The sequence below is a fragment of the Pseudonaja textilis genome, chromosome 2 (assembly GCF_049901715.1).
Source record: "Pseudonaja textilis isolate UNSWEBS1 chromosome 2, rPseTex1.2, whole genome shotgun sequence".
In the NCBI taxonomy this organism is placed as follows: Eukaryota; Metazoa; Chordata; class Lepidosauria; order Squamata; family Elapidae; genus Pseudonaja; species Pseudonaja textilis.
The window spans coordinates 183,252,207-183,278,709 of NC_141991.1; the positions used below are offsets into that span (position 1 = coordinate 183,252,207).

The 26,503-nt window shown below is 39.7% G+C and overlaps 1 protein-coding gene across 4 annotated transcripts in view; it reads right to left on the bottom strand.

The window, feature by feature from the left end:
- Nucleotides 1–26,503, bottom strand: part of ADAMTSL1 (ADAMTS like 1) — a 507,559-nt gene that overhangs the window by 214,196 nt on the left and 266,860 nt on the right. For all 4 annotated transcript variants that reach the window (XM_087926578.1, XM_087926579.1, XM_087926577.1 and 1 more), the window contains one exon: nt 15,105–15,232. In XM_087926578.1, the coding sequence (XP_087782704.1) occupies nt 15,105–15,232 (128 nt within the window). The remainder of the gene's footprint in view (nt 1–15,104; nt 15,233–26,503) is intronic.

Below are 26,503 nucleotides of genomic sequence, written 5' to 3' on the forward strand. Positions count from 1 at the left end.
CTTAATATTATTAGGAACAGCATTTGGAAATCCATCCACCTCTCCTTTGCCGAGTTGTCTCCTCGATAGAGTTAAAACTTGAATTAAAAGGGCTGCATCCCAAGCTCTGGCTGGATCTTTTAAATAAAAATGCAAAATCCAGATTCTCTTATATATTCCTAAGGTTATTTTGGAAGTCTCTTCGCAATTCAGGATCAGGGGTGGGATTCTACCGGTTTGGACAGGTTCAGGCAAACCAGTAATTCCGGCAATCATTTGGTCCTGCCCAAGTCTGTCCTTTATTGCCGTGTTTTGCAGCTCAGCTAATTCATGTGGCACAGCGGAATCAACACAAGAGCGCCTCAGCTGTTTTCCTCACTGGGGACGCAGTAGAAGGTAAGTATTAGATCTGAAAATGGGCAGTTTTCAGATGTTCCAAACGCTCATTGAACCGGCTGTTACACCAGTTGAATCCCACCACTGCTCAGGATATATATCCCCTCTCCCATAAACTCTAGATCCTAGAGAAGAATAGTGACAGCACGAAAGAAAACCATTCCTAGTCTGACTTCCTCTCAAAAAAGGTACATAACTCTTAAAAACTTCAAGTCAGAATGTAAGCATAATAGGGAAAGAGATACATAGCACTGGAGGACACTTAGGAATGGAATAAAAAGGCTAGTTTCCTATGGCACCATGCTACTTAATAATACAGCAAGTTTGTTTTATTTATTTTACCTATTTGATTTGTCAATTGCTTACAAGATAATAGGTATAAGAATAAGCATGAGTATAAATACAGGAAATAGGTATGAATGGATAACCGATAATCAGAGTTGGGAGGGACCTTGTAGGTCATCTAGTCCAACACCTCCCCCCCCAAGTGGGAGACCTTACACCATTTCGGTCAGATGGCAGTCCAATCTCTTCTTGAAAGTCTCAACTGAAGGCGCTCCCACAACTTCCGAGGGCAAGCTGTTCCATTGGTTGATTGTTCTCACTGTCAGAAATTTTCTCCTTATTTCCAGGTTAAATCTCTCCGTGTTCAGTTTCCATCCATTATTCCTTGTCTGGCCTACAGGCGCTTTAGAAAATAGCTTGGGGACAAATAGGACAGGGACGGTAGGCACAATTGTGCACTTATGCACACCCCTTATAGACCTTTATTATTAATCTTACAATTTAATAATAAAGAAACAAAATAGTCAGGGAAGCCATGAAGCTAAAAGAAATGGCTACAAATAAAATCTCTCTCTGTCTCTGTTTTTTTCTTTTTAAGAAAGAGGATAATATGGAAAACTATCCTCCAGGTGTTTGACTGTGAAGTTTTTTAATAACCACGTGAATAAATGCAATCAGTTCCAAAATGGTCGGTATGGAGGCAGTAAGTAAATGCATCACAGGTAGCCACAAGGACACCAACATGGAGCAACACATGTCATGATGCTGACTCCACCCCTTATGCAAATACAGAAGGGTGGAACTTACATCATGATTATTGCAATGCACATTTCCATTTGCCTTGAGTGAATGTCAATGAATTCAATATTCCAAACATTTTTGAAAACTGAAACAACTTAGATCCAAATGGGTAAGGGACACAAGCAAAGGTTTTCTTAGGGACTGCTCCGTGTTTCCGATTTCTGGTCAAGAGAAGGCTCTCTTTGCTATCTTTCCGTAAGGAGGCAATTTTTTTTCTGTGAAGGTAAGGTTTTTTTATATATCTAATGTCCGGAATGCTCCTGATCATGTATTTCAGGGATGCCAAAGTCACGTTATAATGTTGTTGTCATGTGACATATCACGACTCCCTTTGCTAAAATGGGAGTGGGCGTAGCCAGCGCCTGACGCATTCAGCCTTCCGGTGGCAAGTTTGACACCCCTGATGTATTTCATTCAGATATTCCAGATTCAAATCTTCCAACGGAAATAGTAAGAAATCCTGTTTTAAACTCCAAATGTCAATCAATGTCAACCATTCCCTGCTGGATGGATGAATTGTATGGCTTAATAACCACATTTACACAATGCACTCAGGAAGGAAGTTCTGGTGGCAAGCGAATGCCATGCCAATTTTTAATTTCTACTCTTCCTTAGTGTCAGGCTTGTATTTAATTCCAGTTCAAAACAGATGGCTTTTGTATAGTATTACGGGACATGATAATAGGATAAAGAAGAGTAAAATGTTTGATTATTTAAATTATAGACTACATCAGTTGTAGAAAGGGTTAGGAGTATAGGAAAGAAGTGATAGGTATTTATATTTCCTCTCCTTCCTCCTTCTGATTTTATATGCAGCATTTGCACTGGTCTTTAGTGGTCCGCTGGTCTAGAGGTGGAGCTCTTGCCTCACAATCAAGAGGCTGGGAGTTCAATCCTAGGTAGAGGCACTCTGGGTACAGTGATAATTTATCTGCTGAATAAAATTCTGCATTGGCAACAGGAAGGGCATCCGGCCAGTAAACACTCTGCTCCATTCGGCTGCCCAGACTCCACTCTGCAAGGGATCATGGGGTCATAAAAAAAAGAGATGATGTTTTGCACTGGTCTTTGCCAGATATGTCTAGGGCATTTGGAAAGCATCAGACAAAGCAATGTTATTTTTGTATACAGGATGGATCAGCCTGAGATCCTTGAAATCTGCTATCAATCAGAGTACATAATATTTCATTAGGACAAATTATCAGGTTGAACCTAACGACAGTCACACAAAGTAGTTGCACAAATTGCAATTATATTTATTAGATATTAGTCCTACCATTTAACAATATTAGCCTCCTCCAACCCTACTACTACCGTTAGGCAATGGTAGCTGCTTATAGTGAAAAAGAATTTTGGAACTTATTTAATTTATGATTCACGATTGACATGCTGCAATCATTCAACATTTTAAAACCTGAACAAAATTACCAGATATCTCAAAATATGTTTGTGATTTCATGCAATGAGAACACAAAACAAATATGATGATTCAATTAGCTTATCTATCATACAAATTCCCTGTTGGTTTCTTAACTTTATATGTGTTACCTATATTCTGGTTGTGTTTTTTTTTTAATCTTCAAGGTGCTTTATGGTTTCAACTGGGCAAACATTTTGTGACTTAGAAGAGAACATCCATTTTATACACAAAAAAGAGTTCTTGACAGATGACAATTTCTTTAATGTTGCCCGGTGTTGATAAGAAGCATCAAATCCGTTCCACAACCAACATTCTATATTTGGAATTTTATTCATTCTTGAATGCTTCGTTGCTGGAGGTTTTTAAGAAGAGACTGGAGAGCCACTTGTCCGAAATGGTATAAGGTCTCCTGCTTGAACAGGGGGGTGGACTAGAAGACCTTCAAGGTCCCTTCCAGCTCTATTCTGACTAGCCAAGATTCCAAGCTGATTGTGACTAGAAATCTGCATCTGCTCTGTTCCTGTTTCTCTATCTAGAGTTAGCCAAAAAGATTATTTTGTATATGTACTGTTGTTTGGACAACTGACTGACAATCAGTTCCAATAAGAGTGGGGGAAAAACTGTGTTTGCTTTCTAATTGGGCTTTCCTGTATATTTGTTTCTTAATGGCCAGGATACTGAGCAAATCAGACAATTTTAATACCTATGTATAACATTTCATTCTTTCCTCCACGAACGGCTTGCTGACACTCTGCCATTCAATCTGCATCAAACAGGGCCTGTTTTTTTTTTCTGTAGCAAAGGACAGTTTATCTGTGCTGCACTCCAGGTGTTCAGTGTTAAACTTTGCCTCCATTGTTTCAGGGCATTCCTATTTGGATTTGGGACTTTAATCCCACTGTGGAGTGTCCTATTTCAAATTTTTTTTGGTGTGTGTTCTGTTTGGCATGGCCAAGTGCGTATCATCGACTGAGTTCTGTTTAGAGGCCAGTTCTCCCTCAGTGGAGTATACAGCTTGCATTCAAGCATTTAAGGTTTTGGTTGAAAGTGAACCATGCAAATAAATCTTCAGGCTATTTGTTTCTCCTTCAGAAAAGATAATTGTGTTAGTGTTTTGTCAAAGACATTCTTTAATAAACTAGATTTTCCATAAATTTCTTGACTAGGCAAAATCTATCCTTAGCATTTTACATCAAGGGCAATGAAATCGGTTCTTTGCTGGGTAAACTTTGTTCTCCATTACATTTTAAGTTACTTCATTAAAGGTTGTACGATTTACCTGGATATTTTTGACATTCCAAAGTATTTAGCTACATTTACTAGCATTCAATTCAATTTTATGACTTCTGCTCTTTGAGATGGACATTTTAGAAGTATCCCTTATGCTGAACATAGAGGAGGTAAAATACATTTTAATACTTATTTTCTTTGTATTTTATTATGTTTCTAAGTAAATTATAATAACTCTATCTAAATTTAAATTTTCAGGAAGGAGTATTTGATCTCTCAGAAATATTTGACATTTTTATTAGTAGATTTTAAGATGCCTCCCTACAGATTCATGAGATTAACTGGATCATAGCTTTAAATGAATTCTTCTATTTTGCCCTAGTGGAGCTAAACTAAATTCATAGGTATAACTATAATTATTATGAATTCTTGCAAGACTCTCATAATGCTCTTTTAGAGTTTACAGAAACAGAGAAGTAATAAAATGTAAAGACATTTTATTCAAGAACAGTTAGACCTCAGGTGAAAAACTGATAGCAGAATTAGATCCTCCCCGCTCAAAAGATATTACTCTGGTGAAATGCCAGTTATGAAAATCCATTGCTGGCTTACAGTGTTATGCTGACAAAATTACTGTCATTAAATTATATAGATCAGGGGTCTCCAACCTTGGCAACTTTAAGGTTTGTGGACTTAGGGTTTGTGGCTAAGCAATTCTAGGAGTTGAAGTCCATAAGTCTTAAAGTTGCCAAGGTTGGATACCCCTGATACAGATTATTAGTTTCATTAGGGTCACAATTTATAGTGGAGATGTGACCTTATTTTTATATCCTGATCAGAGTTACCATTAGAATAATTCACCGTGATTTTGCAACCTTGACTCTCCTTCAGGCGAAACAACCTAGAAGCAGATGGAGTTTTGAGTCCAAAAGTCTCATCCTTATGGAGAAGGATTACAAATGAGCCACGGTGACGCAGTGGTTTGAGTGCTATACTGCAGACCAATTCTGCTGAATGCCAGCTGTCTGCAATTTGCCAGTTCAAGTCCCACTGGCTCAAGGTCGACTCAGCCTTCCATCCTTCCGAGGTTGGTAAAATGAGGACTCAGATTATTGGGGACAAGAAGCTGACTCTGTAAACAGTTTAGAGGGTGCTATAAAGCACTGTTAAGCGGTATGTAAGTCTAAGTGCTACTGCTAAATGATAATTGACTATTTTGGTTCTGCTTTGAAGAACAAATCCTACTCGTGCAGATTAGAAAGATGTAAGAAGGTGTCAACAAGATATGAAATTTTGAAAGAATGCTGTTGGGATGCTCACAAATGTCTGCCTTTTTAGATGCAATTAGCAAAAACACTCATTAATTTACTGGTGTGACTTCTATCTCAATTCTTGCTAGTTTCCCAAGATGGCTACTATCACCAGAATTTACTGTCTTTTCTGGGCAGGGTGACACCCTTCATTAACTAAAAATACCCCTGGAATTTATGTGGAGACCAGAAACTTTTTTGGACAGACTAGCACTTTGCCATATGTCAACATTCTATTTTTAATTTTTTTTTACTCAGATGGCACCAGTGGAGATGTCTACAGGATCCATTTTGTCTACCCTTTAACAAGCCAACAGTTATAATGAATCTGTGATTTTAAAAAAAAGTGCTTGAATTTTCCAATGTGAGAATAAAGCAGCAGCAAGTGAAAATCTTCAATGCATATTAGTAATCAAATGGAGACAGCTATTACATTTTCACACTAATATAAATTATAGATGTACAATTACACTAAACTTTTTTTCCTTATAAACAAGTATATTACAGATCTGAGGTCTTGTTTCTTTAGAATGAGTATTCTGAAAATGTATATTAAGTTCATGATTAGTAAATATGATTAGTAAATAAGAGGAGTTGATTCCTTTCCATGAATAGGTAAAACTATTAGATAAAACTTCAATTTCTGGCAATGTGCATTATGTAACAACAGCTATTTTTAGATACAAGCTTTCTAAAAAAACTCAATATAGAAAATGGAATATACCATTCTCCAGAAAAATAATCAACAAAAGATGTCCTGTAAAGTAAAATGTTAAACTATGGCATACCAAAAGCAATGAGTTATCGGATCCTGATGAAACAGATAGGCATGCTTCAATTTCATAGCACATTACACAGCGGGCAGAAGGAATTGAAGAAGCGAGTGTAACGTATATTTTGCATATATTTTATATATAACATAACGCTTTGGGGTTTTCAGTTGCAAAATCATTTGCCATTCAAGGCAAGGGAACTTAAATTTGAGTACCGTGAAAATACAGAATAAATGAAATCATGACTAATCATGATCCTCAGCCACACTTTGGAAAGGGAATAAAACTTGACAGGGAAGGATGATGACAAAAGCAAAGCGTCTCACAGAGTGCCAAGTAAAACAAAAAGTGGGTTCAAGCCTGGAGCGAAAGCCACTTTGGATTCCTTAGGTCATCCTAGAAAATATTAAAATATTTGCTAAACCCTAATTCTTGGAATGCATATTAAAAATATTAGGCCAAACAAAAGGAGGGGGTCAGGCGAATGCTATGTTATATCTGTTTAAAAGAAACTTCAGCCTTATGTACAAGAAGTAAAGAATAGGAAAAATGGAAAATATTTGGAGACAAAATACATATGGGTTGTCCCGTATTGGCCATTCAAGTTAATGGCAGTATACCGAGAATTTAAAAAGTATAATCTCAACATACCTGATCTGTACAGCAAACAGCCATGTTCCCTTGCAGGTTTAGATATATTAATTATATAAATATATATTCATGTATCAGGGAGTCAAAAATCCATTTAGAAGGGTACAAAGCGTTCAGGTTTTTCCATCCCTTGTTGCCACCTAGTGGATGTTTGCAGCTCTGACCTAGTAGCATTGCCACGCACCCACCGTTTTATAGCTAGATGGCTTTAAATGCAACTTAAAGTCTATCCCTTTGAATGCAAGAGTTGTTGGAATAACATAGCTAACCTTCAACCATATTTCTAATGGATATAGTAGTTGCTAAAGCAAGCTAGTTAAAAGAAAGCGAGGAACATTTTCACGCGTTTTGGAATAGAAGGGGTAACCTAAGGCGAGATGCATTTGAAAATTCTGTTAATGTAAACTTAAGAGTTGGTGCTTCTGGGTATGCTTCTTGTCTAGTCTACATTGCAAGGTTAATGTCAGCCTTGCAAGATAGGCTAGACAAGTCTAAAAACTATATATATCCCCATCCTCATCTTTATAAGGGCAGTTCTTGACTTATGACTACAAATGACCCTGCTAATTGCAATTATAAATCAGGATGGTCACAAAATAGATAATCACATGACCAGATGCAATTTTATGACTGTTTTTTTTTTAAACATTATGTTGCAGTTGTTAAACAAGCCCTGCCATCATTAAGAAAACCTATAGTTCACTGTGGGGCATTTTTTTTCTGGAAACTGGAAGTAAACACCGGTTTCCGGAACAAACGTGGTACATTGTGGTCACGTGACTGCGGGGCACCGCAAACAGTTGTAAATGTGGGCCAGTTGCTGAGTACCCAAAACGCGATCATGTGACCATGGAAGTGAAACAAACAAAATGTTTAAATTTATGTAAATTTATGTAGTTGCTTACCGAGCACTTCTAAATTATATTAAAGTAACCAAAATATCTTTACAATCCCTGAGGCATGTCACAACGTTTGAAACCTCCCTAATGTTTGGAAATTGAAAGCTGAAAAATTTGACACGCCCTAAAGTCAGGGGAGGGTAACTTTAACTTTGGAACAAGGTCATAAATTGTTTTGGGGGAGGTGTTGTAACTTTGAATAGTCGCTAAGCAAGTTAAGGACTACTTGTAGCCCAACAAATGAAGAAGATGTTCTGAGATGTTTGCTATTGCCCCCAATCCTTTTGTGGATTCAGTGCTGCTTATCTGACCATTGTCTACTTTGTGGCCCTTCTTCCTGTCTCCCCAGGTCATTCACGCATACCTGCAATTGTAGGTTGAACTTGCAATGGGATATAAGTGGCTGATGTTGTCTATTTTTGCCCTCAGAAGAGGTTGCTGTCCTGTTCTGAGGAAACAACAAGTAAGACAGGAGAGATAAACTCTTGCACCAAATTCTCCAGGGATCAGTTGGATCACACAAAGTAGATTTTCCAAAGAGGCAGCGGAACTGGCTGATAACAAAACAACCTTGTATCTGACCTGAATAGCTCAAGGAATGGGACTAGTAAGATTTGGCAGCTGACATTTGGAAAATAAATTACTTGCATTTATTCAGCTGCTTAGCTGTGCCCCGATGTTTAGAAGTAAGGCACATATGCTTTGCATAGCTTCAAAGCTGACACAACGAGACTGTATTCGTCTTGCGCTTAATGTTCTGGAAGGCATCATACACAAATCGAAAAGGCATAATACACCGTGAACATTCCTTACCGGAGGAAAAATATTTATCTTTGGTTTGTGGCGTGGTCTGTTCCATAGTGTTCAATTGGTTTGCCAAATCTTCATTTATCAAACTCACAATCCCAAATCTAGCATTATTCTATATTTCATTTGTTATAGAATTATGTGTGGTATGCATAATTCTCTGTCATATGACACATGTCTGTAAAATAATAAGCTGAACTGAAAAAAAAAACCCGCTTCAACTACTAACCCAAAGCACCAATGGTACTGTTTTTAAATTTTAAAGCTATCATATATTTAAGCTTATTTCTAAATCCCTAAAGTTTGGGTGGATTTCTTTGCTTTTCAAGTTTTAACTGCATATTCAGCACACACCACACACACACACACACACACACACAAAATCACCATTTAGCAATCCTTTACATTCAAAATTGTATATAGAGGAGGGGAAAAACGTTATACACTTATTGCTGTGCTAATTCAAGGTCAAAGTTTACTATTTAAAATATATTTGTACTGGCTAACAGAATCAGCACATTATAATCCTTTCTCCATCTATGAATGGGCTAAAGTTCACTTTGGTTTTTTTTTTTTATTCAAAGAAAATTGGCTCAGTATGCAAGTGAGTAATCTTAACTTTGTCAAAGTTTCTCCTTACCATGTATGCATTTTTTACACAGCATGCTCTTTTTCTGGTGTGATAATAAATACCAGAGGAGAAAACTAGTGACTGAGCAATTGTGTCAAAAAATCTCTATAGATACTTTTACACGTGACTTTTAATTATTTGTGAAATCATTTAAAGTATGATCTAAGGATATTTTGTAATAACCATAGGACTCTAAAGCACTATGAACATTGCTTTTGCTGCTATTGCCATTAATTTATTTTTTTAAAAAAGTCTTGAGCCATATCCAAATAGGTACTCCTCGATTTCTGACCATTTGTTAGCAACCTGTTGTCCCGCCCCCATGGTCACATGCTTGCAACTTGGTTGCTTGGCAACCAGCTCACATTTACAATAAGTTAAGAAAGGATTGCAACCTTTGTTGTTGATTTCTGGCCCAAGAAAAAAATGCTCGTTCAGAAAAATGGGTCAACACTTAACGACCGCAGATTTGCTTTAATGATTGTGGTGATTCACTTAGTGACTATCATAACATTTGGCTGTAAAATCGGGTCCAACTCGACTTATGACTGTAATGACTTACAATGGAAATTCTGGTCTCAATCATGTTCGTAAGTCAAGGACTACCTATAACATTAGCTAGTGTCCCAAATCACAACTTGTTTGTACCCATGTACAGTCTTGGCAATCATGGCAATCTTGGCAATCTTACAATCACTCATTTAGTGACCACTCAAAGATTCAATGGCAATAGAGTGACTTATTATAGTTTTTTTTTACACTTAAGATAGGATCCCCATTGTCATGTGATCAAAATTCTGACCCTTGGCCCCTGGTTCAAATTTATGATGATTGCAGTGGGGAAGCCAAATTCACTTAACCGCCCGTTTTACTAACTTAACAAATGCAGCGATTAACAATTGTGGCAGGAAAGGTTGTAATAAAATGAGACAGAACTCACTTGGTATCTGTCTCGCTTAGCAACAGAAGTGACAGGCTCAATTCTGGTTGTAAGTCAAGGACAACCTCTAATGCCAAATCAGTTTTCATTTCTGGCTGCATGGACTCGGTATTAAACTTAATGGAGGCTATTCTTATATAATCCCAGATGCTTCTATGGCTTGATAGAATTCTTCATTGGCCAAGTGTGATTGGACACACAAGGAATTTGTCTTCGGTGCATAAGCTCTCAGTGTACATAAAAGATATAAGGGACAAATCATGATCATAGTCATCATAAATAGATTCATCATCAATCATATGATACAACACAGTGATAGCCATAGGATACTAAATAAACCATCCAAATCATACTAGGAAACTAAATAAAACAATATAAATCATAAAGATAGAAGCAACAAGGTTATAGTCATAAGTAGAAAAGGAGATAGGTAATAGGAAGGATGAGAAGACTAATACTAATACGGTCTTTGTAAGTAGTTTGACAATATGGTGGGAATTAGTTGTTTAGCAGAGTGATGGCATGAGGGGGAAAAACTGTCCTTGTGTCTAGTTGTTTTGGTGTGCAATGCTCTATAACAGGGGTGTCAAACTTGCGTTGTCACGACGGCATCACATGACATATTGGGACATTTTTCCCCTTTGCTAAACCGGATGTTGACATGGCCAACGTGTGACGCATCCGGTCCATGGGCTACGAATTTGACAATCCTGCCCTATAAGGTCGTTTTGAGGGTGGAAGTTGAAACAATTTATGTTTTATAATTAAGGGTAATGCTATCCCTTCTTTCAAAGAGATGTCCTGATCGCCTTGGTTCAGCCCATTACGGCTGCCAGCATGTTTTGAGGCTAAAAGGCCCTGTCAGAACATGGTCTCTTATTTTCAGAATTGGGTCTACTCTGTCATCAGCTCAGGCATAACATCTTTTGAAGCTGCCCTACATAGGTGCCTGATTGCATGCTGCCTCTGCGGGCTGACAGTCTTTTTGGTCAATCTCTGCTTTAAAGAATTCCGATGAAACTTGAACATTTATTTCCCGGTATGGCTTGGTTCAGCTTTTTTGACCATTCCATCAATCAGGCCACCTCAGGAAAGGATTGGTAGCTCATGTTTGCTTAGAGAGACCGTTTTGGCCACTGACCTCATCATTAGGTTGATAAATTCATAGACTCCCTGTTGAGCACTTAATAAATTCATTTTTAAAATGATAGAAGTCATTTAATTAAAACCATTAAAATGATATTAAGGCAATTCCATCATTTCTTCTTTCTTTGTTAATTCTGAATTACACAAATACATTGCCTTCTGAGTTAATAAAGGAGAGAATCAGTCCGGACAGTTGGATTTTCTGACTTTCTATTGTATATGCAACATTGGAATCATTTTTAAACCTCTGCCAACTATTTCCAACCATATGTACACACACACACACACACACACACACACACAGAGAGAGAGAGAGAGAGAGAGAGAGAGAGAGAATGAATTACAGGCTGTGTAGAGAAGACCTCCCAGCTTCTTGAAAGACCCCTCCTCCCTTCCGTCAGCCCATATGCAGAGATAGAAACATCATAGAAGGTAAGTGAAGCAGTTTTAGAAGATGGCAGCCATCGGAAGTAGCCTTTTGGGGTTTGGGAAAAGACTAATAGCAGGAACAGATGAGAGCTATGTGGGAAAGGTCTTCAGCAGTCGTAGAAACCTTCCTTTTGAAACCCAAGCAGACACCAAAGTCTGCAGGATTCTTCTCACTTTTTCTGTCTTTGTCTTCATTCCCATAGAACAGGGGTGTCAAACTCAAGGCCCGTAGCTGAATCCAGCCCACAGGGTGGTAAGATCTGGCTTGCGGAGCCACTCTGGAAGTAGCATAGGACTGTCCTGCAGTGCTTCAGCCTGGCAGTTAGAGGCTGGCTTCGTCCCACTGGTTGCCCGTAGCCACTGGGGCCATGAGGGGCAGGGGAGCAGGCAGTGGGCTTGCTGGAGGATGAGGTTGGATGGCGGGGACCAAGTGTGCAGGGGCCGCAGCGTTCCGATAACGGTGACTGGCTGAGCACCTTCGCCACAAGCCCTCTGTCTTTGTTCCTCCGATGGATCAGGCCAAAGCACCCCTTCCACCAGAAACCAATCTCTCTATCCCCCCCCCCAGCCCTACCTGATCCCCCACGGGCGCCCCCGACACAAGCAACATTGAGCTGGCCACACCCACCCTGGCCATTGCCACCCATTGGGCCACCACCACCCAGTCATGCCCACCTGCCCATCCCCAATGGCAGCCACAATGCTGATGTGGCCCTCAATAAAATTGAATTTGACACCCCTGCCATAGAAGATTCATGGAGGTAGTCCAAGATTTACTTCGATTCATTTAGTGACTCTTCTAAGTTACAATGACACTGAAAAAAAAAAAAGACTTATGACCTGTCCTTACACTGACGACAGTCCCAGCATCCCAAGTCATATGACCCAACTCTAGGCTACCTGACAACCGGCGTGTATGTATGTTTGCTGGAGCATCCCGCGATTACATAATCGCCATCTGCAACCTGCCTAGATGGCTTCTGATGAGCAAAGTCAATAGGGCAAGTTGACTTCGTTGATTGCAGTTAATAACTGCTGTGGTTCACTTAATGACCATGGCAAAAAAAAAAAAGTATCGTAGAATTGAGTGTGGTTCACTTAACAGCCCCCTTGATTGGCACTGAAAATGCTGGTCCCCGTTGTAGTTGCAGGTTGAGGTCTTGTTTGCACAAAGCTAGCAAGAGTATGAGGATTGGGGTGGGGGGAGGACAGTAAAACCACCCCCCAGTGAAGCTCGAAAAATGGAGAATCCATAGTCATGTACATGTTGTTTTCTTTGCAACAATATAGAGTTTGTTTGTGGTGCTCCTTTTTTCAGGAGGCAAATCAAGCACTCATTGGTTTTGAAGTTCTCTTTCTTAGAAGTTGAGTATTTATTTATTTTTTAAATCAGGAGTGACTGGGGCTCCCCGGGGGGATTCAATTTTTTTTTTACTACCGGTGCTGTGGGCATGGCTTGGTGGGCGTGGCGTGGCGGGGGAAGGTTATTGTAAAATCCCCATTCCCTCCCCACCCCATTAACCTGCTTTCCAGCTCCGTTCTCCTGTGCAGGACAACAAAAGAAGACCCAGCCAATCAGCTGGGACTCGGGAAGCAGCAAATAGATGGGGGCGGGGCCAGTCAGAGGCGGTATTCTAAACTACTCAAAATTTCAGCGACTGGTTCTCCGAACTACTGAAAATTTCTGCTACTGATTCTCCAGAACTGATCAGAACCTGCTGAATATCACCTCAGCTTCCCGCTCTTTCTCAGTACACTGCGCGCGTTATTAAATGCAAGCATACCATCCTCATACAAAACAGGCCTTTTTCTCCTTGCATACGGTTGACTATCAGCACAAGAACCATCACGTCAGTACAGATTTTATTATTTATCCATTTCAGAATCAGGAAACGTATTTTTCTACTGTGATGTTGTCCATCGCTCATTTTTTTTTAAAAATCAATCTTTTTATTTATGATTTCGTTTTAAGAACGAGAAAATTATCTTGTAATGTTGCATTTCAACAACACCTTTCCTGATTTTTTTTTTCTCCCTGTAAATACAGGTTTCTTTCTAAAAACATTGTTTCAACTATGCAAGCCAGTGTTTAGGCTTACTTGTGAGGATTTTTTTTTATCTCTGCAACAATATGTATTAAGAGATGTATTAATGTATTAATAAGAGAATATGTACAAGATAGGGGTATGGATAGAACACACTTAGGAGAGGTATGGAAGAATGGCTTACAAGATAATTTTAATTAGCATTAGCTGTCATTTTATATATTTAATTTGGTTTAGACATCACCAAACTCTGGGCATTCAGAGATATCTCTAGGATCTGTCTGTACAAGTTTCAATTTGGTTCTTCTTCCCTTTTGCGCCATTAACTCCACTAACCGCTGCCCAAATTTTTAGGGAGGAAGCATTTAATAATCATCTCAACCCAGCTACTCATTACTTCCTTGTTTTAGTCTGGGTGTGCTTTGTAACCGAAGGAAACCCATTTGGAAAAATAGAACTGTATAGATCATTGAAAATATGAATTTGCAGGCATTAATGGATAAGATACCTAGATGAAAATACACAAATGCAATATAGGAACTCTTTGACTTACAATCATTCGCTCACCACTAAAAAAAGTGACTGATCTTTGGACTTATGACCGTTGTTGCAGCATCTCTATGCTTACATGATCAGAATTTGTGTGCTTGATAACCAGCATGTATTTACGATGGTTGCAATGTCCTGGAATCATGCGATCGCCATTTGTGGGTTTCCCAACTAGCTTCCAACAACTAAAGTTGGAGGGGGAGAGAAGCGGATTTGCTTAATGACCACATGGTTCACTTAACAACTGCAGTGATTAGCTTAACGACCATGGCAAAAAAAAAAAGGCTGTAGAATCAGATGTGACTGGCTTAAGAACCACCTTATTAAGCAGTGGAAATTGTGGTCCCAGCTGTGGTTGTAAGTCAAGGACTACCTATAATGGGTGTCAAACTCGCGGCCGTGCGATGCGTTACACGCTGGCCACCCCCAGTTTAGCAAAGGGGAAAAAAGACGTGATATGTCACGTGACGAGACGAGTTTGACACCCCTGACCTATAATCTCTTTTAATATTAGACCTCTCAGCTGACAAAAATAATGCGGGGTGCAAAACCAGGGAAGTTTATCTCAAATTTAGCACAAATGGAGGAGATTATCATTTTGGATGGGAGATGTTTTACGAATGCTGTGTAAAGAAGCATTTATAGCCCTGCACATTTTTAATGCACTATATCATTGTGGATGAAGCCATGCAACTTGCTGGATTCGCTGCTGGAAAAAAAAAAGCCGCCTTCTGAGTTTCAGCTAGTTCCTTTCCACCGCAAGATGCATCTTAGAGGATGCAGGTTGAAAAAAAAAGTATTTGAAGTACTTACTTGCTGCTTAAGCAGCGTCTCAAGGAGTACGAAGCACCCCCACCACAAGTACGGGAACATTCACTCCAGGAGCCCCAGGCATCCCAGAGACTGTCTCGGTCCTCTTCAGAGCGAGCAGTTCGAGAACTCTAGAAGAAAGCAGAAAATACCATGAAGGGAAGAGAATTTGGCTTACATTCAAAATAGTGAAGACTCTGCCAAATTATTGCTGCTTGACAAACGTCTCACTTAACAACATAAATTTTGGGCTCAACAATGGTCGTAGGTCGATGACTACCTGTATATAAGCATTTACATTCCGTATATGTTCTCATTTTTGCACATTGTGGAGTAGATTACTAATATATATTGAAAATGCAGCACGAACATTATGTATGTGTAAGCCCCACCTTAGAGATCAGAATCCATCAACCCCATAGAGGCTGGGATACCAACCTCAATTCCTGAATCCTGAATCTAAGTATACTAAGTATTAAGAGCTGTGGTGGTGCAGTGGTTAGAGTACAGTACTGCAGGCTACTTCTGCTGACTGCAAGCTGCCTGCAATTTGGCAGTTCAAATCTCACCAGGCTCAAGGTTGACTCAGATTTCCATCCTTCCAAGGTGGGTAAAATGAGGACCCAGATGGTTGCGGGCAATATGCTGACTCTGTAAACCACTTAGAGTGGGCTGTAAAAGCACTATCAAGCGGTCTATAAGTCTAGATGCTATAGCTAGACTTCTACTTACTGCAGATCAGGATTCATTTGCAGGTGATCTTCATTTAACAACCACTCATTCAGTGACCATTCAAACTTACAACAGTGTCAAAAGTGGCAGTTTTGACTGGTTCTCATACTAAGGTTGGTTGCTCTGCTCCCTTGGTCACATGATCCCAAATCCAATTTCTTAGCACCTGGCTCACAATTACGACGTATACGATGGTCACACGACCACCATCTGTAACTTTCTCAACTTCTTACCAGCAAAGTCAACGGGGAAGCCAGCAGGAAGTTATAAACGGTGACCACGCGCCATCCTTGCTTCGTGAAGTCACGTGCGCTGTTTTGCTTAATGGCGACAACTTACATCGCCGAGTGAGATGGTCACACCATGTCAAACCTTATGATTGTATTGTTTAGCAATGGAAACTCTGATCCCAACTGCCGTCGCTAACCTGTACCGGGTGCTCCCTGGAAATGCAAGAAGGAAAGAATGGCTGACAGGACACCCGAATGAGATGCAAAATTGGGCACCGCTCGGGCAGTGACTTTTGTCAGCACACTTTTCTACTTCTTCAAGGGCAGAAACTGAATGCATCAGTGTAACTGTGGAGAAGAGCCTTTAAGCCAGCAAACCGTTTGCTTGTATAGTTTATCAAACCAGAAGAAATGGAAGGAGGTGAGGCGGGGAGGGCGGAAGCTCAGAGATGCAAATGCCAGGCACCATGTCCTGAGCTTCAGAGGTCAGTGCTGGGCACTAGGCCAGCAACTGTACTAAGATAATCTTGACTGTTGTGAAAAGATTTTCTCTACTCTAGCTAAGCACCCTTTCCCCCTCGCTTCTAAACGTTAGTCCATGGGATCTGATTTGAACTTGTAGGAAGTTAGAGCACCCACTCCTCTCCTAGAAAAATGAAATATCCTGGGAAATATTAAAAGGGCAGAATATTTCCTCTAAAAAGAGTAGAAACTCAGAAGCAGAAACTCACCTCAGAAGTAGAAGCTCACCCCCACTTTTGTAAATGGGTGGGCCATTAAGGCCTGGGCCAGAATACTTTACATAACAAAAATCTCCAGGTAAAGCTATAGCAATTGTTCAAAAGCCCTTTTCAGTGCATCATCATCCAGGAGGCTTAACCAAGCCTGGAACTCAGGACAGCCTAGGGAGTTGCCCCTGCATGGCCTCATGGGAGTCTGACAACGCATCAGAATACAAGCTCCAGTTCAAATCCCAACAGAGGGTATAAAACCCAGGCACACTCAGCATATCAGCCCTTTTTTGATCTCTTCCTTCACCTTGAAACATGTGATCATCCTTCCTTTTCACTCTGGAGCTCCAGGCCATGTGGTCCTGTCCACCATTAAACCTTCCAAACAGCCTCCATGTTTCTAGTGTCTTTCCCCCCACTTGGAACTGAACCCAGAAGAATATTTCTTCCAACAAACTATTTTGCTAAATCCTTCCAAAAGCGGGGGCGGGGGGGGGGGACTCCTTTGGTTGTAATCTTTAAAAAAATAAATGAAACATAAACACTTAATATAAATAAGAAACAGAAGTATATCTGCAAAATGCATTGAACGACAAGCGGTGAGGATCACAGATAAAGACAGGACAAAGATGACCGAGAGGAATCATCAGAATTGTTTCTTCTAAAATTGTACTGGGCAAAATAACCAGTGACTGATATGGTAATTTCAGGGTTCCCTAAGAACTTAAACCAAGGGGGCTTTTAAGCAAAATGGTGACCTACAAATTGTGACTATCGAGCTGAGTAAAGAAAACTCTTTTTCAAAATGCACGAAGTTTGGCCAAAGCCTTCGGTGTTGAATGTAGTTATTCACAAGCAAGAAAAGGTGGGTCGGAGAAAAGTGGGGGAAAGGAGCCTGCAGACTGGCACCACCAACGGTTTTGTATAATCTGTTCAGGAAAGCCTTTGAACTTATCACAGAGCCAGATCCAAACCCTCAACATCTACCAACAGCTGGGCACTGTGCCTGGGGCCCACTCTCTTTAATGTCCTTTATCAAGTAAGGCCCATCAATGTGACTGTTGAGAATCACTAACATTAGGGTTGACAGTTGTTTGTACTATGGACGAAGGAATCAAGAGTTTATTTATTAGTCATGCTAAGGGAATGCAGAAATAGAGGCTATTACTTTTCTTTCTCCTTTTAAAATCTAAGGACGTTTAGTTACAAACACCTGTATGATCCAGTGGAGCGACATTTTCCCATAAGTGAAAATGGTGAGTGGCTTGTCTGGCTCACAAACAGGCACCCACTGTTTATTCTGAGCTGACTGTATCGTCTTCAAATTATAGTGAGGTGTAGCCTGTCGGCCCACAGTTGCTGTAAGCTTGTTTACAGAGATTCCACTGGGTAGGTGGACCCGGTACACATTTAGCTTAAAAACAGATTTAATATACAGCCGTGCTGCTCAGGAAAGTCAGCAGCTATACATTTACATTTGAAAATTACTTATTTTCCATGAGTGGTGTGTCAGGGGTGTCAAAGGATTGTGTTTGACTTCAGGAGGTTAGGGTGGACGTGGCCAGCTCAACTTCACTTGTGTCGGGGGGCGCCTGTGGTGGCCCGAGCACTCTGAAAGCGAAAACAGGCTCCCAAGATCCGTTTTCGGTTGCGATGGCCTCCTGCAACCCTCTGTCAGTGAAAACGGAGCTCCGGAAGGCTGCTAGTGGCCCTCTCAAGCTCTGTTTTCACTGGCACCACGGGCTGGTCCTTTGCTGTTTCCAGAACCTCCCCACCGGCCAAATCTAAACACCCCGTAGGCCAGATCCAGCCCCCAGGCCTTGAGTTTGACACTCCTGATTTAAAGCAACATATATAGCCTTCCATCTCATTTTTAGCCCCATGAAAATCATCCTATAAGATTTATTGAAGTAAGAGATACCAACAACTCACACTGTACTTAGCCATGAATAAGCCTAACCACTTTTTAAAGTTTTAATTTTTTATCCCTGCTCCATCCATTTGAGTTTTTGGAACCATAAAATACATCCGAGGAGATGGCAATGGCTGGTATGGAAGAAGCTGCTGTTAGTCCTTGGTTAGCAACAGAAGTGGTATTTAGCAGGTTCTGACTAGTTCTGGAGAACTGTTAGCGGAAATTTTGAGTAGTTTGGAGGACTGGCAAATACCACCCCTGACTGGAGATTTTACAGTATCTGCCAAGTATCCTTCCCCCACCAAGCCACGCCCACAGGACCGGTAGTAAAAAAAGTGAATCCCACTGCTGGTTAGCAAGATCACTGGCCTGATATAGTAGTGATACATCAAAGGTTTAAGAGCCACTTTTTTTTGCACAGATAGCATTTTGTTTTCAGCATGCATGATTATCATTATGCTGCTTCAACTGGCATGAGACCGAGGGGAAAGTTATTGGATTCCCTCCCCCCCCCCCCACACACACAAAAATCACTCAAGGAGGATTTACATGGCATGTTGCATGAAGAATGCAGGATGTTGAAAATAAATAGCAATGCGCACAATGGTTTTTTGCATTCAACATTTGAAGTTTGAAGAACTGTGTTCATAGAGTTTGAAACAGGTGTTCTGGCTATTCTGCAAATGGTTCAAAATCAAAACAATCCTGTCCCAAACTTGAAACACTGGATACAGATTCAAAACGGGAGGTTCAACTTAGAAGGGTCCGAGCACTGAAATACCTGGGAAGGTCTAAGCCAGAGGTTGGCAACCTTAAACACTCAAAGAGTCATGAAGGTCCTAGCCAGAAGCCCCTCATTCAATTCTGGAGCCAACCGGAAGTCTGGTTCCCTCACCATAGAGTCTCCTCCTAGCGCAGTGTCCTTTTTCCTTTTATCAAATGGTGACAGGGAGCTGCAGAAGAGGGATCAAAGAGCCACATGCAGCTCCAGAGCCACAGGTTGCTGACCCCTGGTCTAAGTAACCCATTTCAAACCTGAAGCAACTTTTCAAACTCAAAAGGGGTGTTTTGAATTCAACATGTTTTGTTTTATTTTTAAATATTTATTAACTTTTTTCTGTCATCCAACTCCCATATAAAGTTTTACATACTTCTAGTCCTTCGTTTTGGATTCTTCTCTGAAAATTTACCTGCCTATATGTCTTACTTCTACCACCACCATCCCAACTACTATTGATCTGCCATTAAATTAAAGCTGGGTGAAAACTGGTATTGCTACCCGAACAGGTGATTCATACATTAAGGAACATGTAGACTTTACCTATTTGTACTCTACTAACTGAATATTGGAAATAAGGGAAATTGACATATGAAGTAATGCTGCTAAATATTTAGCTTGCATTATTTTCAGCAATCATTGCAAGAAGTGAACCAAAGCAATCTACATATAGACCCACTTACTGAAGTGGCAATCTATTATTAGAAGTGCCATATTGAGAAAATAGTTGTTTTTAAAAAAACAGACTGTTCCCCAAAATACCTTTATGGATCTCAAGAATCATTTTATGGAAAAGAAACCACAGATTTTCTGACCCAAACCTGGTTCCAAGAGAGCAAACAAAAGACGAAGACAGCAGTACAACCTTTTCATGTTTCGGCTAAGAATTCTGTTTCTTCACAGATAAAAGGCTACTTCCAACTAATTAGCTCCCACAAGAAAGAATGTTGCCAAGTTTTTGCAAGTCTGCCAAAACACAACAGATAAAGAAATAGTTTACAATACAAAAGTCTTCAAATACCAACTGTAATGTCCATGAGGCTGAGTTCAAAACATTTTTGCCTTCTGCAAAGTACGTTCGTTCACAGCTGGCTTTTATAGTCTTGAAGGAGGAGCCATTACATTGCAGCCTTACTCTTGAGTCGCCTGTGCTGTTTTAACTGCTCTTTCCTCTGAGCAGTCCTGCACGCACACGCACTTGGCACAGGCTCCTCGGGAACCTCATCACTGCTGCCAGCCCCCACAATCTCTGAAGGCGGCAGCCCACACCCTAATGGTCCTGGCCGCTCATCTGAGTCCTCGCTCTCCTCAGCCGTCTGCACCTGCTCCCAGCTAACCACAACACAGATAAAGAGATATGGTTAACTCAAGGGTCTTCAAATTTGGCAAGTTAAAGACTCGTGGACTTCAACTCCCAGAATTCCTGACCTAACATGACTGGAGAAGGAATTCTGGGAGTTGAAGTCCACAAGTCTTAAAGCTGTCAAGTTTGAAGACCCCTGGGTTAACTTATCAAGAGTTGTTAGAATAACAGTATGGAAAATATAGGATAAAATCAAAAGAACAACTGGTTGCAGGGGGATTTAATGGTCAATGTTTTTCCTAGGTACAATTAAGAGAAAGGTTTAAGGAAGTTAATAAGACATTTGGAATTAAGCAACAGGTGACAAAATTTGAAGTTGAACAATGTACAAATGATGAACATGTAGTGGTTAAAATGTATAAATTTTATTGAAATTTGAAACAGAAGAGGAACAAATGAAAGACTGTAATAATAACCTGGGCTAAGAATTTTGACATAACACATATTGATGGTACAGTGGGAAAATATTTGGTTAAAGAACTGAAACTTACATTATGTTATAATTTAAAAGAGAATTTTTATAAGATGAGTATAAGACTCCAGAAAAATTATCCATAGAATATTAAACGTACTCCAGACCTCAATTAGAAAAGAGCCACAGAAGGCTAGAGTCACTTCTAGGAAAGATGGTCAGCATAAATAAATTTTATGTTGAAAATGTGATGGGTCATTTTATCATGCCCATCACACTTGTAAAAAAGCCAGAAAATATTGGATTCAAATTCACAAAACGATACAAGAATTTTAAAAATTAATGCTCAACTTATTCTTGTTTTCAACTTAAAATTTGCACTGCTTTTATTCTGTTAAAAGCCTCTTTCATAGAAATTGTAAAAAAAAAAACCTATGTAACAGAATCGTCAAAAATACATAGCATGTTTTCCATTCTCTCTCTCTCCCCCTCTCCCTCGCTCGCTCCCTCTCTTCTAGACACACACACACAGATTCTACCTCAGCAGTTGCAAACCCTTGGATAGCTGTACAATTTAACCAAGCTTTGAAGAACAGTATGGAGTGGTATAAGATGCATAGCTTCCACTTAGTCATTTATGTTTCTCTCAAATAGAATTATTCTGAAGAACGATGGAGGTGGAATATGTACATGTGTATCCCCCCATATGTAACCCATATGTTGAATATTTTATTTATTTATCTATTTATTTATCATATTTTTTTAACCCACCCATCTCCCTCACTAAAGGAGCTCTTCTGATGCCTTCTGCTGTATCCTACTTCCACTTTACTGACAGTGAATGTAAAGCTATAGTTGGCATAGTTTGCTTATATGAAACCACTCTCTAATGGCGTGCTAACTTTTCATCCCTGCAACCCCACACATTTCCCATCTATGGAAATGCACGGTTTTCCAATTTCCTACATCTTCGCTTTCAAATGCACAGCTCTGTAAGAGAGGAACAAACGGCTTGCAAATCACGCCGTAAATAACCACATGGTACATCCGAAGGAAATAGTGTGGGCAGATTAAATTAAACAGTACAAGGCTGTTATGGCTCAGCACAGAAGTTTTTAAAAACTTTGCTGCTCTGAGCACGAAGAGGAAAGAAAATAAAGGTTTCCCATACGAGCAGTTAACTTAGTATACCACACCATCCCTCCTCAACTGATAGAGCTCTGTGAAACAAGTTTGCTTTAAGGGTACAATCAATCTACTCTGGAAAGCTACTGTGGCCAATGGATTCTATGGAGGTCAAAAATGCAGCTGAAACAGATGTAGGAGCTTTCCTTTCCCCCCTCCTCCCCCTGCCAAAGCATTTCTAAAGACCCGTTTCTAATTTAAATGGATAACAGGATCTGAGTCTAACCACTGTAACATGCAACATTGCATTGTTTGGCTTTGATCCAAGAGTAAAGGGGAAAAAAACCCCCCAAAGAATGAATTAATCCATGCTACCCAAACGTATCAGATCCAATGCACATATTGTTAGGCTCATTAGACACACTGAATTAAATTCTCTCTTATCTTTATTAAAACGCCACATGACTTAATTTTGAATCAATCCCATAATCGGTAGGATAAAGGCAATATTTAAAAGAAAGCCAGAAAACGGATCAAATTGTGACCATAGCCAGTGCCAACAACTGAACAAGATCACCCAAGCAGAGGCATTTCTTTCACCGTGTATGTTTGATTTGAGAGTTGGATGCTAGTATTTCAGACTTCGGCAACCGGTACATTTGGTCATGATTCCTTAAATCTGCTATTTGTATGTATGTGTGTACATGTATGAGAGAAAGCGGGTGAGGATTGGGTGTGTCCGGCTTATGATAAGAACATCTTCAAATCAGGTAAGTCCTAGAATACTCTAAGTCAGGGTTTTCAAACTCGATTTCATTGAGGGCTGCATCAGGGTTGTGTTTGACCTCGGGGGGGAGGGTGTAGCCAGGGGTCATGGCCAACTTGACGTCACTCATATTGGAGGCACCTGTGGTGGCCGGAGTGCTTGTGGGCTTGTGAGCTCCATTTTTGGCCCTGACAGCCTCCTGCAACCCTCTGCCAGTGAAAACGGAGCTCCATTTTCACTAGCAGAGGCACTGTGGGCCAATCCCTTGCTGTTTCCAGGGTGGCCCTGCAGGCGAGATCTAAGCACCCTGCGGGCCAGATCCAGCCCATGGGCCTTGAGTTTGGCACCCCTGCTCTAAGTAATAAGCTGAAACAGCAGGTAAGGCAGATACATCTGCAGCTTTTACCTCATCCCAAACCCCAAGCCTAAGAGCAACTTGATTAGAACAAAGAATCCAACTTTCTGGAAATAAAATTTCACACCCACCCGGAATAAAGCCACGTGCCTGCTCTTTCTACTCCAAAATTCATTATAATTGTTCTCTAAGAAACATATGATTTGCATCTGGAATAGGCTCTAAGGTTTCTTTGAACAAGTAGAATAAACATAATTCCATCCAGGCCATGTTTAATGTTAAGGGAAAGTGATTTTCTCTCCTCTGTTGAAACAACTAGCAATGCCTTAAAGGCCATTTAAAAGATTAGAGGAGAATGTATTTGTTTACTGAGCACCACTCTCATGTATATAAACAGCCAACCTGTCCAATCCCTTTTTCACTGCCTGTTTTTGTTTATTGCTGAATTAACACTTAAGGATTTAAAGTAATAAAAACATTTTAGGGGAGAAAATGTAAAAAGACTTCAAGAAGCAGCACACAAATTCTGCTGGGATAGTTACTGTGAAAAGCAAGTCTTCACAATGTGAATTTGTATCTGGGGTGAAGACTGAAATCAGTACAAGGCAGTAACATTATAAAAACATACCAAAGCATTACTAAAATGTATGGCAATCTATAACTAGAGATTAAATACATTTCCACGTGGATGCTTTCAAAATTAAATCCATATCTCCCCTATGATAACTGCAACTGAATAAAATTTGGCAACCTTCCTTGGTATTTTTATGCACAGATCACTAGTAGAAAAAAAATTATCCTCATCCAACTTGTCCTATGCTATGCTATGCTATGCTATGCTATGCTATGCTATGCTATGCTATGCCATGCCATGTCACCCCACTACTGTCTATCTTCCTCAAGGGCATCATTAAACAGGAATGCTAGGTTTGGTGCATTGGGGAATGCAACAAAATTATGAAACTGATTTAATCAGGCAAGATAAATATCTAAAGAATATTATTATACCTTTCCCTCCATATCAATAGATGGCAAAGCTAGCCAATGAAAATACTCTTTGTGAAATGGACAACATATTGGTAAACTGCTTGATTAAAGAGTCTTCCGCATAAATTACAGCACAGAGGGATAAACCTTGTTCTTTTCATAAATCAGAGTCGAAAATATGGTGCTAAAGCATTGAAACCCGGTCTCAAACTCCTGTGGGAGCAAGAACTAGATGTCTTTTCTTTCTACGGTAGGTAACTAAGGAATGCCAATATACAGCAAATGAAACACCATGCAAACTTTGGAATAGAATTGACATACATTTTTAAAAAGCCATATTCTAAAGTTTATTCCTCTGATCATATATTTTAAAACTAATAATGCTCAAACTACTCAACAGTTGAATCTATCTCATACTCTGTAAGAGAATTCTCAAGTTTTGTTATGTGGACTTACATGGAACAAGAACAGTCAAGGACACAGATTGGATTCAGAAGATGCAGAGGCACCCAAGAACATATGTTTAATATCAAACGGATAATGAAAAAAGCAAGCTAGTCTCTAAATATGTTTATTTTTGCTTTCTTGATTGTACTCATGTTTTTGACTGTGTAAACTAGGGATATCCAACCTTGGCAACTTTAAGACTGTGGGACTTCAATTCCCAGAATTTCTGAGACAGCCATGCTGGCTGGGAAATTCTGACAGATGAAGTCCACAAGTCTTAAAGTTGCCAAAGTTGGACACTCCTGGTGTAGACTATAACAAATTAAGGATTTTCTTTAAAAGCATGAGTACTAGGCCACACCATCTGCTTATTGAAGAACATGCTTAACATCAAAAAGCAAGCTAGAATTGAATATGGAACTACTAAACAGCTCAAAATAAGGATTTATTATTGATAACTCAGCAATTCATGATTTGTTTTGCTGCTTACCCCATCACAAACATGCACATATATTAGTTATTTTATTTTTGAGTGTCTTTAATTCAGTTTTAATTCCAGGCAACTTAATCGATCAGATGTAGTTTTCTTGGCAGATTTTCAGAAGTGGCTTGCAACTGCTTCTTCCTAAGGCTGAGAGAATGTGACTGGCTCAAAACTATCCAGATGGCTTTTCTGCTTAAGGAAAAGCTAGAATTCAAATCTTCCCATTGCTGGTCCAGCACCTTAATCACATGACCAAAATATCTCTCACACTCATAATTTCTTATTAATAAGATAGCAATGGTAAGATAATCTTGAAATGAGTCAAACTACTCTAGTTCTGCTCTCCAATTTTTGATTTTATTTGATTTTGATTTGGGTATTTTGATATTCAATATTCATGAAAAGACAAGAATGGGAAACTATGGATACTATATTTCATTTAATTCAATGTTGTCACTCCTTAGAACTCTTTCCCTGTTCAAGCAATACAACTGTGACAATAGCTTTTCCAAATTGCTTGAAATCTATCCTCTTATATCGTACTTTAGTTTCCTCATATACACTTAATAGCAAAAGCACTTAGACTACTTTACAGCCCTCTCTAAGCAGTTTACAGAGTGAGCATATTGCCCCCAACAATCGGGGTCCTCATTTTACCCACCTTGAGCCTGCTGAGATTCAAACTGCTAAATTGCAGGCAGCCAGCAGTCAGCAGAAGTATCCTGCAGTACTGCACTCTAACCACTGCACCACCACAGGTCTTAATCTTTTCTTGACACTTTTAATACTATTCCATATAGCTAGATTTAGCAAAAGAGGGCATATCACAAAGCTACTTGCTTAAAAATCATGCTAATATGGTGAATAATATACAGTATTCCATTTACATGGAAAACAACAAATTAGGCTTTTTTTTTCCTCCAGTGGACAAAGGTTAGGGCAATGCAGGAGATTCCATTACCAGTCTCTAGAGTCTTACTAAAAACCTTCGTCTGGGAAATGAAGAAAGTTAGGTGTGGATTTTTTTTAGAACTTTTGAGACATATCTGTTTTAGAAAAGAAAGGCTCTGAACAGCA